Source organism: Buteo buteo, chromosome 2 (genome assembly GCF_964188355.1).
Source record: "Buteo buteo chromosome 2, bButBut1.hap1.1, whole genome shotgun sequence".
Taxonomy (NCBI): domain Eukaryota; kingdom Metazoa; phylum Chordata; class Aves; order Accipitriformes; family Accipitridae; genus Buteo; species Buteo buteo.
In genome coordinates, this window is record NC_134172.1 from 18,832,404 (window position 1) to 18,848,388 (window position 15,985).

Here is a 15,985-nt window from a genome sequence, read left to right on the forward strand (position 1 = left end):
TAGCAACTTACTTCCATAACCACAGGCCTTGTTTTGTATAATCAATTTATTTTGTTCTATGGTATTTGTTTCACAAGAATAAGCAAAACTTCAAAATTTATGCAATTGCAAGGTAGTGTAGTGATGGGTCCTAATGGGTTTAAAGCTGTGTTATTAACCTTAGCCTAAAATACACTTAGGCTTTTTTGTTGTTGTTTTCAAGACCATTAATTGCAAAGAGAAATTTCTGTTGATTAGAACACTGTGATGAAGGTAGTCTGAAAGAGCTGATTGCTTTCTTTTGGCTAAAACTTAATGCTCATAATCAGTGCTAGCATGATAGAAATAGAAAATAAAACCTATTCAAAGACAGATGTTGGCATCAGCCAGTTGTTTCCACATGCTTAAGGGCTTTGATGAAAGAGTAGTGTGTGTTTTGGGTGAGAAGGGTGTGCCAAGTGTGCCTTGGTTTGTTGGGTTTTTTTAATGTAATTTTTTTCTCAAATTGCAAGGCTAGATCTTTCTCCAAGTCTCTTGAGTGAGTTCATTTTTTTTCAATTTGATTTTTGTCATCAGCTTCAAACTCAGGGAAAAAACAGACGAACAAATTCAATGTAGTTAGAAATAAGAGGTTAGCTTCTTTTTTAGAAATCTTTTTTTTTTTTTTTTTTTTTTAACTCCCAGTAGGCAAGTAAACATGGTAGGTCACTAACAGGGATTGAGAGAGTATTTTTGACACAGTTGATCATGAAATATTGTCAGAATGAAATAACTTGTAAATCTGGCTGCAACAAAGATCATGTTAATCTGTTTAGCTGGCTACTGTGAATGGTCCCTACTCTTGTCTCACAAGATCATCTTTTATGTAGACTGCAGTTAGAAATTCAGCTGCAACCATAGTGACAAGATCAAGGTCTTCAGCAGACAGAACACTAATTTTGAAGGAATTATGTTGGCTTCCATTCCAGATCACTGATTTTCTTTTTTTGTATTTTCTTAAGATATAGTTGAATGATTTGCACTTGACTTGTGACAGCACTGATTTGTAGCTACCCGGGAATGGTAAATGAACTATAACAGCACTGAGTACGCCTTAATTAACATGGATGGGTTAAAGTGGTGTTTTGGCTTCAAAACATCTTGACTACTTAGTTCCCTTTATATTATCCATTTAATCCATGTAAATTCAAGCCTTGGCCTAAGAAGTGCTCTTGGGTAAGAGTAAGGACAGATTCTGCCTGAATCTTGATTCTTTTTCAGCTCCCTCGATGAAAAGAACTGTTATGGCCTTCAAAGGCATGTGTAGAAATGTTATCCAGTAGTTCACTAGAAGTATGTTCTGCAAAAATCTGTATTGCTGGCCTCTAATTTGTGTATCATATAATGGTACTTAGACAAATTGTGACCTGGCTGTACTGGTACCTTTCAGACTGTCATAGAAACAAACTTCTCATACACAAAAAGTGTGTGCATGAGCCGGGGGAGTGTTAGATATACAGAAAATTATCCACATCATACCCCACCCCACGCCTCATGCCGATTGGTTTATTGTGGCTGTTCTCAGTTAAAAAGTTCTCAATATAAACTTCTGCTCTAAGTAGAGGAAATGTTCCCTCAGCTGACACCATAAATAATCTTAAATAATTATTTGTAGCTTAGGCATGAACTCTTCCAGCCCCAGCTTATTCCTTTCAATTACAAGACCCCTGAACTGTTCCTACAGTTCTTACTCCATTGCCTGGAACTGGTATGGTTGTTTACCTCTTTATTTTTTAAAGCATTTAAGTAGACATTTTATGCATAGTGATGTTTATCAGCTTAGCTAACTCCGTTTAGTAGGAGTGTAATGCATCCAGACTTGATTAGCTGTATGCAATTGTAGGTAGCGACAGAGGCATTTTATAGGGGATTTTTCAACAGTCTATAATCGAGTTAGGCTAGCAGAGCTCACACAGGAAGTGTGACTGCTGATAGGCCTTTGTAGGAAATGCTGTGCTAATACTTGTGTTTTTCTTTTATAGTGGTAGTAGTGGAGGAAGTGGCAGTCGAGAGAATAGTGGAAGCAGCAGTATTGGCATTCCCATTGCCGTGCCTACACCTTCACCGCCAACCATTGGACCAGGTATGTGGGACTCTTCCCATGTTAATGTAAGGCTGTAACGTCAGTTGCTTGTGTTTGCAGAGAGATTTTGACTGAAAACAATGGGGTAGAAACTGTCCTGAAGCACAGTCCTAGTCAGGAAATCTCTTATGAGTGCTGAGGGACATCTAAAGTTTTAATTCTTTACCAAAAGTACTTGCAGAACAATCACTTCCAGAATAGCGGATGGCTAAAACACCTTTGTCAGTTCATGTTTTTACAAGATAATCAAGGTGGAGAGGGGATAGAGGGAGAGAGGTTTATCCTTTTAAAGCTTGAGTGTATTTTTAAATGCCTATCTACAATTTGGCATTTCTGGATGCCCTGAGAAGCAGCAGCAACTATGTACATGTTTGATGGGAAATGTTGTCTTCTGAAATAGCCTGCTAACTTTACATACCAATGATGGTATGTACTTGTTCTTTTTTTTAATTAAATAAAAGTCTTTACTTCAAATAAAATGCAGATGACCTACGAAAACACTTGTAGTAGTAGAATTTGGGATTATCCACCAGGGTTGTTTATGCTACGATTACAGTCTGAAGTTGCTAGGCTATGATGGAGATCATTGAGAGAGGCAGGAGAACTAGTGTGTATAAGGTAACACAGCAATAAAAGAGAACTATGCAGGACCTCTCGGTACTGAAAGCATACTCCCTTGTCTTTAAGAATGATGAATGGTGAGAATGCGTAGGATCGTTCTTTATAAACTGGCAGGATTATTGTCTTGGTAATAACCAACTCAGTCACTTGTTTTTTGTATTTCTGTGTATTTTGTAAGCACATAAAGTTAATTTGCACAAGAAAACAGTGGAGTTTTTCTGTAATGTAATTTTGCTATTGCACCTCTTAAATCTCTGTTCCTCGGGTGACAGATCTTCACTTTCTTACACACATGCAGGCTTTCCTTTCCCAGGTGTTTCTGATCCTGCAGTGGTACAAATAGGCATGAAATCTTCCTATCATCTGGCATCACATAAAAATTAATGAGAGTAAAGATCTGCAGGTACAGAACCCTGTGTAGGATTAGGGCCTGAGTTTGTATCAGTTGACCGAAGCTGAATTTCTGTATTTATTTGGGAAGCCTATCAAGTGCCCGTGCTTTCTTATTTGTTTTTTTGGTTTTGGTTTTTTTTTAATTATTTTTAAATATATGGCCTAATTGGGAATATAAACTATTTTATTAGCACACATTTCTGTTCCTCCTCCTCCTGGAGCCCCGCCAGCACCACCACTGCCACCACCTCTACCGATGGGCAGTCTGATAGGTGAGACTTGTGTCAATGCTGAAGTGATTGCAGTCATGCTGCATAATCAATAATCATCTCTTTCTAATGGACTTAGTGAGGGTGTTTTTTCCTTCTGTAGTGGGGTCTACATGATTTTAGTATAAAAATCAGTTTGGGGATTTTTTTGTTTGTTTGTTTTTAAACAAATCTAATCTCCACTAATTTCCTGTGGTTAAAGCCTCTGAAGGTAAATGTACAAGGTATGGCGAAAAGGCTGCCAGTTGCTTGAAAACTCTGCTCCCATTAAAGCCAAGATCCAGTTAGTCTGATCTATAAGAACTCAAAATCAACTTGAATATTGGTATTCTGCTGTGTCACTCCTGCAGCTGAAACTAAGCCACAACAGTTGCACTCTGGCTTAAAAATGGTAGCTGATGTGTAGGGTGGTGTATGTATTTTATCCTGTGGGCGTAAGGTGACTGAAAAGCAGAAGTGTCTGTCACAGTGGCTTGGGCTTGATTCTGTAATGCTGCAGGTGGGTGGCAAACTGGAAGACTTGAGGATACAAACTAACAGTTCTTGGAAAATTTTTCAAGCATTAGGTATAGCTGTTAGGATGGGATCTAAAAGTAGTACTTTTCAAAACAGGCAGGAAAAAATACCTGGCCCTTTTGTGTCACAGGCAGATGACAAAATTAATTGATTGTGTTATGAAGCTAGCTTTGGAGGCTTTGACCCACATAACCCTTTGCACTTTCACTTACTGAAGTGTTAAGCGAAAGTGGCTTTGGATAGCATTACAGGACTGCAAACTTCTGATCACACACTGTTTGTGTATATATGTGTGCGTGTGCATTTTTGTATATATTTATATATATTTATATAAGATATATACATAGGTATATAAAAGCACGAAACATTTTATTGCAAAACAATTTTTGCATTTAAAAATTGCATTGATCCATGTGACCTCAACGTGTGAGATTCACTAATTTGCAAAGTGTCATTCTTTTCTCTGTCAGAGGTTAATCCAAAAGAGAACTTAAATTGTTTTATTAACCTTGAAGTTTGTGCAGCAAGCATGTGGAAGGTAAAAATGGGTGTTCATCCTGAAGAATGAGTGACATGTCTTTCTGTCAGCTGGCATTGGTGATTCTGATTTGTTAGTGCAAATTCCATCAATATAAAAGCACAACTAGCAAATATGATTGATAAATGTGCCAAGTGTCTGAAGCTCATGACATTTGTTTTACTGTTTTGTTAGAGTGTCTTTTTATATTAGATTGGAGACAAGTTCTGGTTCACAATGGAAAACATTTGCTTTGAGCAGAATGTTGATTTTTTTCTGTGTGCTTTTTAATAAAGGGTATTGCATGTAGAATAATTGAGATATGCTTAGGAGTTGGAAGCTGATTCAATTTTCCAGTCCAATCCAGTCTCTCAAAGTAGTTCTCAGCATTTCTCAAATGCCCTTTGTATGAGTGTTGGTTTATGTCCTGTGTGTTTTTTCTCATTATTGTTTATAACAGGGATATTTGTTTTCTGTTAATCTCCTGTTACTGGCCTTAAATTATTGGAAACCTGTAATCAAGTATTTCCCATGTTCTGGGCTTTTTTCTATTTTCTGCATTCTATCCCAAGTAATGCTCCGCTTAAGTCTTCTCCTTGGTTCCTCTGGCTAATGCTTTTCAGCTGCTCCGGGTTCAGCTCCTGGTTCCCAGTATGGCACAATGACCAGGCAAATCTCGCGACACAACTCTACCACTTCTTCAGCATCTTCTGGTGGATACAGACGGAATCCTTCTGTGACTGCCCCATTTTCTGCTCAACCTCATGTTAATGGCGGGCCTCTTTATTCTCAAAATTCAAGTAAGCTTCTAAGCTCTGAAATCACAAACTGTTTTGAGCAAAATGATTGTAAAAGCATGCATGGCATTTTAATTCATTTATGAAGAGCATCAATCAGATTACTGCTTTCTTTCCGAAAATAGAAGGAAAAACAAACAAGAAAAAGCATATTGAAGTTCTACAGTGATTGCACTATATGCAATTATACTGTTTTCCCCTCTGACTTGTTTGCTGTTACTCATGACAAGAAATTATTATGATTGCCTATCTAATTATAGGCACATTATACTTAGCATTTCAGGTGTGCTTGGAAAACATAAACTAAAACTGGATTTTTTTTTTGCAGGAGACCTAATATGGTTTTAGTACAGTCCTTCCACTACTGGGCTAGTGGCGAGAGAGTACTGTCTGAGCACAGTGCTCATGTAACAAACTTTTCCCATTACACAGTTCTTCCCTGTCTCTGTCTCTTTCCTAAATACTTTCCTGATTCCAAGTTTCTCCTTTGTTCTTAGTTTTAAGCTTGACTGTTAAAGAAGAGCTCAGTCTCCCTCTTTTTAGCAGACTCCTCCTCTGTGCTTCCACACTAGTAGTAGTATAGATCCAGATGAATGAGCGAAAGGATGGATGCCGTGGGCAAGTGAGCAGGTTTTAGTCAGCAAGTATCCTGCCTACCTACCCAACAGGGCAAATGAGATTCACTGCAGAAAGATCTGCAAAATAAGGATCTACCTGAGTGTTGGTAGAAAGCTGTTTCTATCAGGAAACTTCTTCCTTGCCATTTCCATAAATTTTGACCAGATACACATAGAGGAGTGATAGCCCTGTAATGGTTTCTGGTGGTGTTCTTCAGCGTGCCAACTGTTTTTAAACTTCAGAGTTTCTTTTAAAAAGAAATGTTGATGTTTGGGCTGAAGATCACTTTACCAGCTTTTTCTGTTGCATACTTACTCTTAAGGAAAGAATGCATATAAAATGTTTGAGACACTGAGGTAAAGAGTTTTCTCAGTGGTTTAGAAGCACTACATTTATCAGAAAGCATTTTTATATGCAGATGCAGCACCTATCTTTTTTTTTTTTCCAATCCTGATTTTCCTCCCACTTTCTCTCACCTATACTGGCCTTTCATTTTCCTCCACACTCTTGTTCCCCCAAATTAATTCACCATAACAACAGAAACTTTTTCCTGTTTGAACAGTTGTGTTCTATTGAATAAATAGGGCTTTACTTCTGGAAGTAGTTCAATTGTCTTAAATGCCGTGTACACCACTGTTTCTGAACATTTACATTTGTCCAAAGCAATTTTTTGCTCAAATGCAGGTGCTGTTCCTTTATCTAGCCTCTCTGGTGTTTTCAAAATACTGATTGTCAACATTTTTTAAACAGTATTTTGATGGGTGTGTTTTTCTACTTTAAACTGTTTCCCTCTGCTTCTGTAACTGGTGATTTTTTAATTTTTTTTTTATTATTTCTTAATGCTGCTGTCTTGACATTAAATCCAGGTCCCATGTTTCCTTAAGGTTTTACTTTTCATGCTAACAAATACTCTGTTTTTTCTTAGATGTTTACTTCAATTTTGTGAGAAACCTGTTTGTTCTCCCTCTTTTATCGATCATTTCTCCCATACAGTTTATTTGATTATTGGTTTTGTAATGAACTAAATGCTCCATTGTTATTCATCAAACATTAATCTTTGTTATGGCTTTATTTAAAACTGTTGCTTACTTGGAAGTACAGAACCTCTTTCAAATTTGGTTCCAACTGGATTACCCTGCTGAATTCCCACCTTCACATGAATTTTTCTGCTTCAGTGCAAGAGAAATTCCACTGAGAAGGGGCATGGTATAAACAAATGAGTTGATGTTTTGTTGGGTTTTTTCTTTTTCTTTCTTTTCCCCCTGTTCATGGGGAGACATCCTGCCAGAGCTGACACTTTGCATGGCATGCCTTACTGCTACCATGCCTCTTTCCTACCCGTAGAAGGAAGAGCTGAACACCTCGGCTGTCAGCCCAGCATCTCTGAGTGCTGGTGCTGTGTCTCCTATCTTGTTACTCACCCAATAGGTATATACTTGAGAAGACCAGTTTGCCAGGGCTTCCTGGGGAGCTCTGTGTGCTAGTGTAGCCAGTTGTAGCTCTTGAAGCCTTTGCCAGCCTCCTAGGTTGCTGAGTACCTTTTAACCACAGAAGACTTAATAATTTAAAATAAAGCTCCGTTCTGCTCTAAACCCATCTGGTTTTCCTACCAACAAGCAACAAGGTCCCTTCTTCTATGTAAAAGAAAAACATAGTAAGACAAGCCACTGCTTCGTGCCCCAGCAGAGCAACCTTAAGGGAGACGCTCTCTGTATGAATATTAAGTATTGATGTGCAACGTTTTTTCCCTTGTAAAGTAGTTGTCTTTGCTCTGTGTCAGTGCTGCTTTGCTGCACTTGATGTAGTGCTCTACTCTTATTTTAGAGGAGTCCTCCAGAATGCTCTGAAAAATTACCTCTACTTCTAGTAGCGTACTTTTAAAAGATAACTGCTAAATTTGAGTAATCCTTATTTGGCAGCAAGATGAAAAGTTCAGTTTTGTGTGAACCCCAAGTGAAGCGGAGCAGGTCCCTTCACATGTGCACCCTGTGAGCTTCCAGACACACATCCTGCCCTTGGCTTTTTATTCAGCTAAACACAGGGGCATGCTTTGCTTTTTGATCCTCAATTGGCTAACCATGAATTCAGCCTTGTTGGAAACACAAGCTTGAAGAAGGTTCTTCTGTGTGTGTGTTCTTGTTGTTTTTTACATACTTTGTTTTGTGGTCCTCGTTACTGACGGCTGCTTTTGTTTGTTTCCTTTTTTTTTTTTTCCTTTGTCTGTTTGACTTTCCCCGATATGGTGTGTGTGTGTTGCTACCAGTTTCTATTGCTCCACCCCCTCCCCCTATGCCTCAGTTGACTCCACAGATACCTCTCACAGGCTTCGTGGCCAGGGTGCAGGAAAACAGTAAGTTTGGACAAGCTGAGCTGTTAAAGGGTAGAGCCTATTTTCTTCTAGCATGCATGGCTGGCAAGTCAGACTCTATTTTGTTTCCTTTTCCAGAAGCTAATACCATCTTGCATTCTAGTGTCAATATGCTATTGGAGCTGAAGGGCACACTCTTCAATATTTTATAACACGTGCATGATTATTACTGACCCATTTAAGTTCTGAACTGCAAATTTATTATAGAAATACAGTGTGAAATATGTGGCATATGCTTGATGTGATTATAGAAATGTATCTTAATTAAAAACATTAATGTCATGTTGAATCATCCTGCCTGAGGTTTCTTCACTAGGGATAATTGATTAGTTTTTATTAGAAAGGCTTGTGTAGACTGTCAAAATATGTACTGTGTAACCATTGATTCTAATACTGTGGTAGTCTTCAGAAAGCTGTACGGTCAATTGAAAATGTGCAGTCTTATGATCTAATGCCATTACAAAGGAGCTTGTAAGGTATTTCTCCTCTCAGCAGCCTTTCATTCTCCATTTCTTTGTGCTCTCTAGCCAGATTTCCCTACTGACCTTCTTGCAGCACAGCTATGCTTGTTAGGTTTGCGAGAGATATGCTCCCTGGCTATGATCTGGGCTGCAAGGTGTTTTATACTGGTAACTCTGCTTTTACCATTACTACTTGATTGATTTCAGGTGAGTGTTACTGTCCCAAATGCTAGTGCAGGTGTAAAGTCACATTGCTGATCTGGGAACATCTTTGCTGTAGGAGTACGTTGCAGTTCTCTAAACAACAGAATGAATGCGATGTTGATAGGGCAGCTAAGTATAAAATGTTTTTGAAGTGTTTGGGAGCCATAGCAAAGTTTGCTAGGATCTCAGGGCCTACTACTACATAGTAGCTATATAGCTTCAGCATACATTTAGGGGCCCCCAGGTCAGACTGGTGCTGCTGTTCAGGTTTCCATTAGAGCTTTTAAGTGGTGATGTTCTGAGCATTCCGCTAGAGATAGGAGGCATCTCTCTGGTTCTCATTCGTAAAGAAGGTATTTTGGTGTTGTGCTAGGTAAATAGTAAGGATCACGTTGATGTAGAACAGTATGCAACAAAATTCTGTGGATGAAACTTTCCAAAATTCAAAGTGTAGAGGTAAACCTACTGAAGATGAAGGTTACAGAATGTCTTCACTTGCAGATAAACTTGGGAAAATTGACACCTGCTTCTGAATTGTTCCAAGTATTGTCCTCCTGGAGATAACACAGCTCTTGGGAGAGCGGAGGTGAAAGGGACAGACTTATTCATGTGTGCAACAACAAAATGCAAGCTGACTTGTGAATGAGATTGCAGCAAAAATAGCTGAAGTTTGAAATCTGATCTTAGGAATTGTTCTTTTTATTTTCTTTCTTTTAACAGTCCCTTGGGTTTGAAAGTTATATAATGAGTATGGCTTTGAGCTGCTGCTGCCTCATTTTGGAGGCAGGGGAGCGTGTGGCAGTCTGCGCATACGCTCAGCAAAACTGGCTGTAGAGGCTGTTAAGTTTTGGCATTGTGTGCTAGACTTTCATCTGCCTCGTTTTCTGCAAGAAGTCTACGGAGGAGTGGAGTTAGGGAGACGTGTGCGTAGGCTTGTCTTTTCCTTATCGTAAAGATCTGTGGGTTTGGGAAGCAACATCCTCTGCTCTGTGGACCTCTTTCAGACAACAAGGAGAGAGAGGCCTTAGAAACTATGCAGCGCCTATTCTTTTTTTCCTGCGCCCTGTGCCCACACTGTGGGTATCTCCTTCAGAGAGGTTCTCCAGTGTATCCGGTGCCCAGGGACAACTGATTGGATGTAAATTGCTGTACTGTGACACCCAGTCCTTTCAAAAGGAGTCTGTTGGTCCCCATTTAGGGAACAGGGATGTGAATACATACAAGAGATGTCTCAATTTGGAGCTGTATAAATACTGGTCCTTTTACCCTTTCTCATTTAGTGTGGTTTTCTGTATGCTTCTTTTTTTTTTTTTCTTCCTCTAGGATAAGTAATGCTATTCTAGAGTCTTTTAAGTTCAAGAACCAGGAAAAGTCTAGGTTAAAATCCAAGAGGACGTGGGGGGATACTTCCATGGGGTGGCACTTGTCTAATTTTCTATTCCATTCTCTCCCCTTGTTTAAATGTGAAGTTGAATTGTTTTAAATGTTTCCCATAAAGCATGCGGTTTCTGCGCTGCATCTCAGTTAGGGTATGTGTTGGCACTTTCACACTTGCATTTCCTGCCCTCTTTTCTTCTTTACAAATAAACAACTTCACGGTTGAATAAATACAACTTTTTGCATTTCTTAAGGTAAGGATTTCTTAAGATCTCAAAGGATTGTTGTTTCAATACTGTGGGTTTTTTTCCTGGCTGCAGAGAGAAATTAAGGGGAGAAATACATTTTGTGAAAGATGTGCCGAAACTACTGCACAAAACCAGTTCATTCATAAACAGTGTTGTCATGTGTCTGTGGTGGATTCGTGAAGCCTGCCTGTGAGTGCTATTTGGTAACATGGGCAAGACGTAGCATTCAGTCAGCCAAAGGCTTTGTTCGTCTGTCTCCAAGTGACATAAATGGGCTTCTGTATGGGAGAGGAATTGCTAATACAGTGGCAGCCAGTCTTACTGATGGAGAGAGCTGTTGGGTATACAGCTCAGCTGGTCAAGTTGAAGAGGAGCTGGGCTTGCAGGTAAAGAATAGCATTAGCTCTTCAAGGCATAGAGAGCAGGCCAGGTGCCAGGGCTGAGGCAGCCTCTGCCCCAGCAGGTCCTGCTGGCTTCTGCTCCCTTGCAGCAGGAGATTTGGCTTCCCCTATACCAGCACAGGCAGTCTGACCCAGCTAGGACATGGGAGTTATGCTCAAGCCCCTTATCAGGGGCATGTGGCTGAAGAGCAAGGTCTAGTCACCACTGGAATAGTGGACAGGGGCAAGTAAAAAGCATTAAAGCGAACAGAAACCCTACTTCAGATCTCCAGTGCCATTGTAACTAGCAGTAGCTAAAGCTTCACTCGGTGTTGTTCTGTCCTTGCTGTGCAGCTTGGCTTTCTTCTCAAAATTAATGTAGTGTGCTGGAGCTACATATTCTGGAGCGCATGCCCAGCCTGATGCCTCCTTCCAGTCAAACCCTTTCTAGAGCAGTGGTTTTCAGCCTGTTTTCAATATGCAGACTCCCAAATCTCTTGTAATTAAATCTGTATTGCTATATAATAAAGTTGAGTTTAGCGACAGTAGCTTCCTTTCAGTAACTTCTGGCTTCATAGTGCTTACACCTAGGTCTGTGTGTAGTGGACCACAGTTCCCAGGGAATAGGATAAGTGACTTGATGTCTTGCATCTGAGCGTGCTTGCTCTCTCTCCTCTCTCTCTCTCCTCTCTCTTCTCTCTCTCTCCTCTCTCTCCTCTCCTCTCCTCTCCTTTCTCTCTCCCCCCTCCTCCACCCACCCCTTTGCTGCCAGCTGCTGTGAATGTTACTGAAAACTAATTTGATGAATTGATTTTAAGAGTGATTTGTACCATAATGCCTTTCTCTTTTTCCCTTTCCCAAAGCAACTTGTAATTGTGCTGATTGGAGAATCTCAGGGCAGGGATTTGACATTTTGGATTATACACTTAATTCCTTGAGCACTTTTTCCCCAAGAGCAGCAGCTGCCTGTTGTAGTTCTCCGTTTATTAATTGAATCCTGGTTGTGTGCACACACACAAGCTAGTCTGCAAGATAAGGTTCTGTACAAAGCTTTTTTTCTGCAGAAGGATTACTTGGCTTTCTCTTACCTGGTTAAATCTAAAACACTAGCCTCTTCCCTTTTTGATGCTCCACACCAGATCTTTTTGTCCCCTTAATGCTAGCTCTGAGAGACAAGGAATCCAAGGAAGCAGTGTTCAGAAATAAATTAAAATGATTGTTATAGACAAAGGATTTGTTAAAAAATAATCAAGCTGCTGGTCCAGACCAGAGGCCTGTTGCTGCCTGGCTCAGAGGGTGCCACTCGGAGTCCTCCCATAGCTAACCGCTGCAGCTAGCCCCTCAGCGCATGGACGTTGGAGCAGGAAGCTTTCCTCTCTGCTGGTGTTCAGCTTACGCCCTGCAGCATGTGCTTTGACTCTAGTAGCATTTATACATAGATTTGACTACTAATAACAACTGTAGTTGTGTGTTGTAGCTGTTAATACAAAGTCTCTGTTTCTAATCAGTGCATGGTATTATAGTGCATGCTTTGTGTGTTGTCCCCCCACCCCTTTTACTTACAGTGTACAGCCTCAGGTTTGTTTGCATCTCCACACTGTTTTGATTTAAGAAAAAAAATAATCTCCAAATGTTTCTAGTTGCTGATAGCCCGACTCCTCCCCCACCACCGCCTCCCGATGAGATGCCAATGTTTGATGACTCTCCTCCTCCTCCACCTCCACCCCCTGTGGATTATGAGGATGAGGAGGCTGCTGTTGTGCAGTACAGCGATCCTTATGCAGATGGAGATCCTGCTTGGGCACCTAAAAACTATATAGAGAAAGGTAAGAGAAGTGTTGCTGTGTTACTGCAGTCTCAGAGGATTAACAGTATCTGAAGGGAATGAAGGACTTAGCTTGGGTCTGTGGAAAACAGTCATTGTCCCTGCCAAGTCAGAACTCAAACCATTCTTTTCTTAGTTTGTCTGTGGCTACACCTAATATGATAAAATATAATCCTTCTTTGGAAGGATTATAAAATACCTTCAAGCATTCTAGAATGGATAAAAAAAAAATCCTTCATTATAAGAAGCAGATGTAAATCAGGTGGCTTTCATCTTTGCTGAGCTGCTGGACCGTGTCTCTAGCTACCTCAGGATTGTGGCGATCATCTAGAAATAGTGTTGCAAAAAGGCCACAAAGTCCAAGCTCCATTTATCCCATCAAACTAGATAGCTAGAGTGGATCATTAGACTTTCAACTATAAAATGTAGTGAGGCTTCCTTGGAGACTTACCAGTGACTCTAGATCAGCAGACTATAAACTGTGCATAGATATGAACTCATATAGTGAATGTCTCTTCTCATGAATAATTGAGATGCCAATTTCCTGCCTGTAGAGTTGTGTGTGTTCTGACAATGACCATTTTGTCAACAGCAATGTTGCACGTTTTCTCATGATCTGGCTGGTACTGTAGCGCATATGGAATGGGGTAGGGTACCTGTGATACCTGTTGTGGCAGAATCTTCACTCCTAGCTGGACTGGGTGCAGGATGTACCCATGGGATGAAGGTTAACTGATACACCGTGCCATTATTTGCTAGGCACTAAGACATCAGATTTCCAAGAATGTATGTATGTAAAACAGTATGTTCTTGGAATGCATAAAACTGATCAATTGCACAAATCCATGTTAACTGTTTTGAAGGGTAAGGCTGTGATGTCCAAAGTTTGTGTATTCATAGTGGTAGTTTTTAATTCCAATACTACTGCTGGCGACATTTACTTTCCTTGGGGAGATCTCTGCTTTGTTAATTGCACACAGCGAGTTGGAAGTTGGCAAGAGAAATGTATTCACCAAGCAGCTACTGAAAAATAGCTGATGTTGCTGTAAATTCACTCCTCCTTTTTCCTACAGTAACTTTTATACTTGCACTCATTGCAGCTCTTTGAAAAGCAATGCCAAAACTTATCACATAGAAGCTCTGTAGCAATGACCATCCGTTTCTGTACGGTGGCTTTAAGCAGCTACGTTAACAAGATCATACACTGAAGTACATGCTATATATATAGCTGCAGGGGCCATAGTGTAGAATTTTTTTTCCGTTGGTCCATTTCTACAGAATGATTTTTATTTTTTTTTTTTGCTTTCTGTAATCAAGAGATCCCTATACAGGGATCTGTATGCTTTTGAGGTAATCTGACCAGAAATGACTGACACACTCATGGAGCCAGTTGTTTCATAGTTCATCTTTTAAGTGTCCATATGCTCTGCTTTACTGTGTCACAGTCAACTGTACCTCTCTGTCAATAGTTTAACTGAGTGTTTGGTGTAGTCACCACCCACTTCTTACTGGTAGCTAATGTTGCAAGAAAAAGTGAAATTTCATTTTCTGGACTTAACGTTCAACAGGGAAAGCATGTGAATTAATTGTGGAAAATCCCAGGATAGCAAACCAGTCTTTTAAAAATAATGGTACTTCAAAAAATGTTAATACTGGTGCTATTAATAAAATGCTAAACATGTCCCTGTTCAATCCACAGTTGTTGCTATATATGACTATACAAAGGACAAAGACGATGAGCTGTCGTTTATGGAGGGTGCAATCATTTATGTGATAAAGAAGAATGATGACGGCTGGTATGAAGGAGTTTGCAATCGAGTAACTGGCTTGTTTCCTGGGAATTATGTTGAATCAATCATGCACTATGCCGATTAAAATCCTTTGCTTTTCAAAGTTGGGTCTTGTATTCAGTCATACCATGATTATTTAGAAGGGGTAACTAAAAGCTAACAGAATTGTCTTAATATACTTTCAAAAAAAAATGTGCCCATTTCTTCAGGCCATACTGTTTTAATGGTATGATTGAATGTCCATCTCTCAAGTCTCTGGAGACAGTATGTCTTACCTGATGGCAATTTGTAAAACAAGCAACTGTCTATAACTGGTTATACTTATTTACTTATGCATTGTTAATTTTATGACCAGCCTAAATATTCCGGGGAAGTAGGGTATTATATTTAATGAACCATGATCAGATTGTGCCATTACGTTTTTCAGTACAGCATGGTAACTAACACTACGTTAGACTAACATATTAAAATCTGGATGAGAAGTTTAATGTTAGTGCTGGTCATATTACTTTTTGTTTAGACTCTTTGCTCATTCTTGAACTATATTTGTTTAAAGCATGCATACAAACTTATGTATTGAAATATACTTTTTTAAAAATCCAAGATGCTTCCAATTGTTGTAATCTTTACCTGGAGTATTCTCACTAAAGTCTATTACAATGAGTTGTTTGGGTCTAAGGTGTCCATGTGAATCAAAAAATGGGTGGTCTTATGTATGTGTAATTTGTACCCAAGTTTTTTTAATGAGTAAATTTACATTATGACTTTTTCCATTCATAAATATATAAGTGAACCAAAGGTCTTGTCCATTACTTTGTTGGTTGGCTTGGCAAAGAAGTTTGGAATGCTAAAGTAGCAAAATCATGGCTGTGTTATCCCAGGCAATGTACTAAAAAGCAAATGTTTGTAATGTGACTTTATCACTGACAGAGGGCAAATAAATTAGATATGAAACCTGAATTACACATTTATACATACTCTTAAAAGTTCTTTTCTTCCAAAATTAATTTTAGCAAGGATCCTTGATTGAATCTAGTTATCTAGATGCAGTAAGTTGGATACCATTGGTAACTGACATTTCTTGGTGGAAACTGTATCTGGCTTGGTCATGTGCCCAGCTGAACAGAGATGGCAGGCTGTTTCTTAAGATATGATAAAGGGGGAACAAACATGACAGGAACTTAGCCATTGTGTCAACGGATCACAGGCAGAGATAGAGATGATGTACTTTGCTGCTCTACAAATTCTGTGGCTTAAATAACCTGAAAAGGAATGTGGTAGTACTGGATAATTACTGTAAGAAGAATGTGCCTGGGACTTCAAAGCAGACTTCTAGGAGGGTATTGAATATACTCTATAAATGAGTGATGGAAGATGATGGAGTTGAAGCTTTGACTGGCTGATGAATCATTCATTTTTAGTGAGTTAGAAATACTGAGCCTTTCGTTTTCTTAACTATAGCAATCTCAAATTCTCCATCTTGTTAACTGCTAACAAGTA

General features: G+C 39.4%; 1 protein-coding gene across 12 annotated transcripts in view; it reads left to right on the top strand.

The window, feature by feature from the left end:
* The window catches only part of ABI1 (abl interactor 1), an 86,348-nt gene extending 71,065 nt beyond the window's left edge, over nucleotides 1-15,283 (top strand). For 2 of the 12 annotated variants that reach the window (XM_075047175.1, XM_075047181.1), the window contains 6 exons: nucleotides 2,001-2,101; nucleotides 3,307-3,387; nucleotides 5,041-5,217; nucleotides 8,096-8,182; nucleotides 12,511-12,696; nucleotides 14,395-15,283. In XM_075047175.1, coding sequence (XP_074903276.1) covers nucleotides 2,001-2,101; nucleotides 3,307-3,387; nucleotides 5,041-5,217; nucleotides 8,096-8,182; nucleotides 12,511-12,696; nucleotides 14,395-14,570 — 808 coding nt within the window. In that variant the 3' untranslated portion in view covers nucleotides 14,571-15,283. The remainder of the gene's footprint in view (nucleotides 1-2,000; nucleotides 2,102-3,306; nucleotides 3,388-5,040; nucleotides 5,218-8,095; nucleotides 8,183-12,510; nucleotides 12,697-14,394) is intronic. The other 10 variants (XM_075047186.1, XM_075047202.1, XM_075047246.1 and 7 more) reach the window with 7 other exon arrangements.
* Nucleotides 15,284-15,985: the final 702 nt, after the last annotated feature.